Source organism: Urtica dioica, chromosome 5, assembly GCF_054948205.1.
Source record: "Urtica dioica subsp. dioica isolate 48M chromosome 5, U.dioica_male_clone48M_v1_H2, whole genome shotgun sequence".
Classification (NCBI taxonomy): Eukaryota; Viridiplantae; Streptophyta; class Magnoliopsida; order Rosales; family Urticaceae; genus Urtica; species Urtica dioica.
Genome location: NC_142760.1, coordinates 40,513,190 through 40,520,617, shown reverse-complemented (window position 1 = coordinate 40,520,617; position 7,428 = coordinate 40,513,190). Strand labels below are relative to the sequence as shown.

General features: G+C 41.7%; 1 protein-coding gene across 1 annotated transcript; it reads left to right on the top strand.

Moving 5' to 3' along the window:
* The first annotated feature begins 3,909 nt into the window (after positions 1-3,909).
* Positions 3,910-6,531, top strand: LOC149398500 (aspartic proteinase nepenthesin-1-like). Its single transcript, XM_089614608.1, has 2 exons — positions 3,910-4,408; positions 5,633-6,531. Exons 1-2 carry the CDS (start codon positions 3,910-3,912, stop codon positions 6,529-6,531), a joined length of 1,398 nt encoding a protein of 465 aa, XP_089470734.1.
* Positions 6,532-7,428: the final 897 nt, after the last annotated feature.

Sequence of the window (7,428 nt, the reverse complement as noted above, 5' to 3'; positions counted from 1 at the left end):
AAAACTCTCTAAACCCCAGAGACTCTCAACCCCAGAATTCACTCAGCCAAATACTCTCCCAACTCAAGAGGACTCCGAACTCAGAACTCATTCCGAACTAAAGGAGAAAAAGGTCCCAGATTCACACCAAACTCAAAATACACTAAACCCCAAAAAATTCCACTCTCAACTCTGGAATAGAGTCTGAACCGAGAATCCCCTGAACTACGTCATGACCTGATCCCGCAAAGCGGGTACGTAGGCAGCTCACGAAGAGCACAGTCACGCCCCCCAGGCGAGCTCAACCTCCAGGTAGAGACGACCCCCAGGCGAGCTCGACCCCCCCCTGGCGAGCTCCCTCCAGGCAGGGGCGACCTCCAGGCGAGCTCGACCCCCCAGGCGAGCTCCCTCCAAGCAGGGCGACCTCCAGGCAAGCTCGACCTCCAGGCAGGGCGACCTCCAGGCGAGCTCGACCTCCAGGCCAGACTCGACCTCCAGGCCAGACTCGACCTCCAGGCGAGCTTGACCCCCCCAGGCGAGCTCCCTCCAGGCAGGGCGACCTCCAGGCGAGCTCGACCTCCAGGCAGGGCGACCTCCAGGCGAGCTCGACCTCCAGGCCAGACTCGACCTCCAGGCGAGCTCGACCCCCCAGGCGAGCTCAACCTCCAGGCAAGGGCGATCTTCAGGCGAACTCGACCCCCAGGCGAGCTCGACCTCCAGACGAGCTCGACCTCCAGACGAGCTCGACCACCAGGCGAGCTAGACCCCCGGGCGAGCTCGACCTCCAGGCGAGCTCGACCTCCAGATGAGCTCGACCTCCAGGCGAGCTCGACCACCAGGCGAGCTAGACCCCCAGACGAGCTCGACCTTCAGACGAGCTCGACCACCAGGCGAGCTAGACCCCCAGGCGAGCTCGACCTCCAGACGAGCTCGACCTCCAGGCGAGCTCGACCACCAGACGAGCTCGACCCCCAGGCGAGCTCGACCTCCGGGCGAGCTCAACCTCCCAGCGAGCTCGACCTCCAGACGAGCTCAACCTCCAGACGAGCTCCTTCCAGGCAGGGCGACCTCCAGACGAGCTCGACCTCCAGACGAGCTCGACCACCAGGCGAGCTAGACCCCCAGGCGAGCTCGACCTCTAGACGAGCTCGACCTCCAGGCGAGCTCGACCACCAGACGAGCTCGACCCCCAGGCGAGCTCGACCTCCGGGCGAGCTCAACCTCCCAGCGAGCTCGACCCCCCCATGCGAGCTCGACCCCCAGGCAAGCTCGACCCTCCAGTCGAGCTCAACCTCCAGACGAGCTCGACCCTCCAAGCGAGCTCGACCTCCAGCCAGGTTCGACCCTCTAGGCGAGCTCGACCTCCAGCCAGGTTCGACCCCCAGGCGAGCTCAACCTCCAGACGAGCTCGACCCCCCAGGCGAGCTCAACCTCCAGACGAGCTCGACCATCCAGGCGAGCTCGACCTCCAGGCCAGGAATCAAAGACGAAGAACGCATTCCCGACGAAGAAGAAGGCAAAGCATTGTTTCCCTCTTTACGATTCTAAGATCCTCTGAAGCTCCTGGACGCTTTGGGCTTTGCCCCGAACTTCCTTGAGCCCTTTGGACTCTCGAAAAGTAATTTGGGCCGATCCAATACTAGGCACGTGACTATTCCAGGCACGTCACGTGTCCTCAAATGTTAAATCCAAAAAACGGCTTAACAACTATGACCATCTCAACGACTCAATCGGCATCATTGATGTGAGATTGTATTTTTATGTTTTGATTTCTTGCCGTTTTAATCCGTGTTTATTCGTTTAAAGGAAATGTATCAGAGGGAGTTCCATTCGTACGACATTTTCGTTGAGGAGTTCAGGACCACCGCTCTTACCCAATCAGATCTGGTTGGGCTTGGCCTGTGAACCAGAGTTGGTGAGCCCGAAAGCATGGAGCGACGAGAGCGGTGTCGAGCAGAGCCTGTGGGGGATGAGCGGCGTGAAAGCTACTCAAATTTTGAGTATTTTTACAATGGTACTCGTAATGTTGTAGAATTTTTTACAATGGAGACTTATACAACTATACAAAACCGTTGTAGAAGCTTCCTACAACAGTTCTGTTCCGTTGTAAAGCCTAATTTTGTAATAGTGAATTACAACCTAGACCCAAGCTTAGCAAAACCAAGTACCCATAGATTATGTTTAAGATCCAAAATAAAAAAAGAAAATATTTTGAATCCATATTTTGAAAGTGAGCTACCTTAAAGATTATTAGTTAGTCCTCAAAGAAGAAGAATTGCCTTGCAAGTATAGTCTTCTCTCGAAAATCGAGGTTCTTCCTTTTCAAGAGCACGAGTCTTAATTCTAGGCAAACAATATTATGAAGAAATTTAGAATTTTTTTATTTCCGATAATTTTCATGGAACCATAATTGCGTTCAAATGGTTCACGCAGAACTTGAATTTTTGATACTCTCCAGTGCTACTTGTTGATGTTAGACTTTGGCCTTTATTAATATTGTACTAATGGGCCGAAGTATCAATTTAGTCCATTCCTAGAGAGTAATCTAAAAGCACGGATGAATGGCCCACGACAAAATCGTCGAGCTGAACCATTTGAGTCTTAACTTGGTACATGTAGACAATAGTTAGATCCAGCTTTTCTCTAATCAGCCTACCCCAACGCTCCTCGAGCTAAGTCAGTATTATATCGGTTCGATCTGACGAGTACTCCTTACACTGCTAGCTGACGGCGCAGATGCCGAAGACCATTCAAAGTACAATCTCCCCTACCGCTCCTCCAAGAACAGGTCAAACATACGACGTGACAAGCAAAAGGAAGACCGATTATGAAGCGCAACGTGTCTCTGAAGAATCAAAGCTCGTCGAACATCCGCAAGGGCTATAGTTACAAGATTCAAAGTCATAATTTGTCACTCACTTTTTTCTATGTGCACATACTTTCAACCCGATTATTTAAGAGTTATTTTCAGCTATTATTTACTTTTACATTATAAATCAATAAAAGGCTCCACACCAAATTTCTCTTATTTGTCTTCTATTTAATTATTCCATTTTGATTGTTTTCATATTTCAGAGTTGGTTTGATCTCGTTATAGTATCCGAGGCCCATTATCAAAATTCAAATCGATTGTTCTTTGTGAATTGAGACTGGTTTGAAGTGATTTCTCATGTCAACACTATTCATCAAAATATTTTATTTTATTTTTTAATATATTTTTGGATTAATTTTTATTTTATTATTATTTTAGTTATGTGATAACATCGAAAATTACCGGAAGGAGGTTTCATGCCGGTTTGGTCGTGATTCTTAATGATCGGAAACCTTCTTTCCTTTTAAGGTGGTTCACATATATTATTTCCTTTTTTTATTGATACCTTTTTTTATTGATACCTTTTTTTTTAATGGGCAAGGAATAGTCCTTTTTTATTAGGAATTAAGTACCAACTTCATGCAGGGGTATAGCTTCCTCTATAAATTTTCGGTTTATATTCAAAGAAACTTTATTTATTACTAGGTTCGGAGATATACCATTAGTGGCCGTATTTGTCTTGTTGTTATGTACATAGTCTAAATAATAACATTCATGCAAATAAACATAGAAATATACAGTTTTATTCAAAACATACATTGACATATTCAAAACTTTACTCTAGAATACGTTGACTTGTTTCTACTAGAAGATATAGTAACGTATGTTCAAATAAAAATCCTAACTAATATCCTAGGTGGCCATTTAATAAAAAGAAATATTCATACTTTTTTTTCCTTCCATAAATATATCGGCTAGCCTCTGATATTCATTTCTCTTTCAACAAACACATTGAAATTATCACCACCACGAAATAAATAAAATCTATAAAAACTCACTAGCTAACACAAGTTACTTTCACAAATCCTAAACACCAAAAGAAAATAAGGAAGGGAAAAATGGCTCAAGTTTACTTAGCCTTTTATGCTACACTACTAGTATACACCTTAATCTTCCAAAGGTTCCATTCATCTTATTCTAGTCCAATTGGGCTTTCCATGAAAATGATCATGATAGACTCCCCCGATTCGCCTTTGTACCCCGGAAATCTGACCCAAATACAAAGGCTAGAGAGAATGGTGGAATTCACTCAAGCTAGGGCACACTACTTGAAGATCTCAACGTCGTCAAGTAGTAATGTGACGTATGATAAAAGTGTAGTCATTGAGCCCCAAGATGCAGTAATGGCTTTGTTCCGTCAACGATACTTCTACGTGGCTCAATTACTGATTGGTAATCCACCTCTGGATGTGTATCTTGTGATGGACACTGGGGGTTCCCTAGTTTGGACTCAGTGCTTGCCTTGCATCGCGTGTTACAAACAAACCAGCCGTGTCTACGCTCCAAGTTATTCAACTACTTATCAGAAGCTTCCTTGTAGTCACCCATTGTGCAACGGTACGATAAACCCTAATTTTCTCTCTATTTTACTATCACTATGGATACTATTTTATTTTCTATTTTTAATTTTTTTTTATGTTATGTCTCTAATTTGTGCAATGAAATGTATGTATACAAAGGTAAGATGAGAGGTGGCATACGCCCCCTTAAAATTTTAAAATTAAAATTCGTATCTAGGGACGGACCCACGTTGGTCTTAGGGGGTGGCCAACTTGGGAAAATTCCATAAATATCTTGTAAATATTAGTAATTTTTTAAATGACTCAAATTTATAAAATTTCATAATTACCTAAATGGTTTTTATTTTCAAATATTTATGCATATATTTTATAAAACTGCAAACTAATAAAATTATAACATAAAGATAAAATTATAAATATTGTGCTATTTTCATAAAAAAAAAAAAGAAGCTATTTTGACAAACTAGGTAATCTCAAAAAACGTTTCACATTATAGTAGCTCGAGTAATTTCCACACTTTTAGATATGTAAATTTTTAGTGACATGTAATACTTATTTGTCAACAAGATGTGTGTAATTTTTTTTTTCTTTTCTTCATTCTTTTGCTTTACAATTTTTGTTCAACCAATTTTTTTTTTTTTGTCTACGTGCCTAATTTTCTTCTATTTTTTTTTCTTTCTACCAACTGTGTGTGTATGGGGTTTTAGAATCAGTTCCATAGAATTATTTTTGTCTCTTCTTTACCTCCATACGTCTTTTGTAATTTTTTTTTTATGAATCTAGTTTAAATATTTTTATAAAATATTTTATACAATTTTATTTATTTTCTGCCAACCCCGACTTCATTTCCCGCCCCTGTTCGTATCCATAATGTTTACCAATTTTACATACTTCGTTTAAAATTGTATGTCTTTTTTTTTTTAAATATGCCGCTTGAATAATTTTGTTTTCTTACACAACCCTAATTGCAAATCTTGGCTCCCCTATATATATATATATCTATATATATATCATATATATATATATAGATATATATATATATATATATATATATATATATATATAAAAATTATGGTTTGGGGAATTTCAACAATAGATTCAATTTCACAAAAAATTCCTTTCCAAGGATGTTATTCATTAACTCTCAATTTTTTCCATTCTTGCATTTGACTAGAATGTATCTTAATCTTATCCAAACTAGCTAGACATTTCACCAATGTTTTATTTTCTTCTAATTATATAACTATAACATGTGTACAAGGTCCTCAAGCACCATACACATGCGTCAACAACCAGTGTGTGTACAGCGTGACTTATGGCCGGGCAGAGTCCGGTCCCACGGAAGGCATTGCCTCCTTGGAGACCTTCCGGTTCATGCTCAACAATGGGGCCCACATGACCATCGACAATATAGTATTCGGCTGCTCGAAGAGAAACGTAAACTTCCCCTTCGCCGACACCCCGATATCCGGAATCATGGGCCTCAGTTGGGCCCCCGACTCACTCGCTACCCAATTGGCGCAGTACGTCCATGGACGCTTCTCTTACTGCCTCATCCCTTTCCACATGGATCCCATGACACCAAGTACCCTCACGTTCGGGGACGCTATCCCGGCCCCTAGGGGCGACATGCTTGCCACCCGGTTCGTCTCTCCTCCACCTGGATTCCATAGCCATAACTTCTATCTAAACCTGCTCGATATCAGCGTCGGCCAGGAAAGATTAGGGTTTCCACCCGGAACCTTTGGACACAGTCCGGATGGGAGACAAGGCGGTTTCTTCATCGATTCGGGGGCGGGTCTCTCTATCCTTACCAACACCGGGGTAAACCCTTACGAGCAAGTCCTCTCGGCCTTCGAGAGGTACTACGACGCAAAGGGCCTCAAGAAGACGACGATGGGTGCGCTTCGGCTATGCTACAAGTATCACGAGGGGTTCAACGAATTTGCAACGATGACGTACCATTTCGAAGGGGCTGACCATGTTGTTGATGGCATGTTTGTGGGTCTCTTTGGGAATATTGATGGGCTATTTTTCTGTGTGGCTTTGCTTCCGGGGAATGGGATGTCAGTCCTAGGGGCAGTACATCAACAAAATACTAGATTTATCTATGATAGTAGCGCTACTATGCTTAGATTTTATAGGGAAGTTTGCGCGTGATGCTTATTTATATTTTTGTTTATCATTAGTAGAAAATAATTACAATAATATATGTTATTTTTCGGGATGTTATGGGTAACATTTGAGACGAAAGGGCAGGGGCCCTTGAGATTATTTTTTTTTTTACATATACAAATTGCGAGTGTGGGGTGTTTAACCAAAGTAATGGCACTTGCTCCTAAGCGAGCAAAATGAAGATATGACAAAAACTTCTGATTGCAGCTTCATACAAGCATAATAGTATCGATTTATTGTGTTTGAATCGCAAAATTATGACATACACAAATATTTAATTATGGAATCTAAAATGCTTCGTTTTTCAAGTATGTATTTCCTTATAGTCTCCAATTCTTGAGTATATTGAGAAAATATCTCAAGAACATGATGACGAGTTCCAAAAATGATTAAAAAAAACCAAGGCTAAGCAAACAAGTGTAGAAAAGTCATTTGATTATGATTTTCTAACAAATGTGCTCGAGGATTACACCTTTTACGTATAAGGAGGCAGTTGGGTACCTATTGAAAGAAGTCATAGGAAATGAAATTGACTCTTTCATGCAAAATCACACGAAGGAGTTGGTTAATCTTCCTTCCGGAAGTAAAATACTTGGTTTGAAGTTTATCTTCACGAGAAAGATGAAAGTAGATGATAGAGAATTGATAAGTACAAGATGAGACTTGTTATTAAATGCATATTGATTACTTTGATACTTATTCTCATGTAACAAGAATAACATCTATTCGAATGATAATTTGATTTATTGCTACGTTATGCAATCTTGAAATTCCTCAAATGGATGTAAAAATTGATTTTTCTTAGTTGAGAATTTCAGGGACGAGATTTATATGGATCAATATGAGGGTTGGTTTTTTCAAAATCGAAGATAAGTTAGATGA

What these genes read in the sequence shown, in the direction of transcription:
- LOC149398500 (XM_089614608.1), top strand. Translation starts at nt 3,910, where the DNA reads ATGGCTCAAGTTTACTTAGCCTTTTATGCTACACTACTAGTATACACC. An exon ending in TAGTCACCCATTGTGCAACG is followed by an intron (nt 4,409 to 5,632) that starts GTACGATAAACC and finishes CATGTGTACAAG; the next exon opens with GTCCTCAAGCACCATACACA.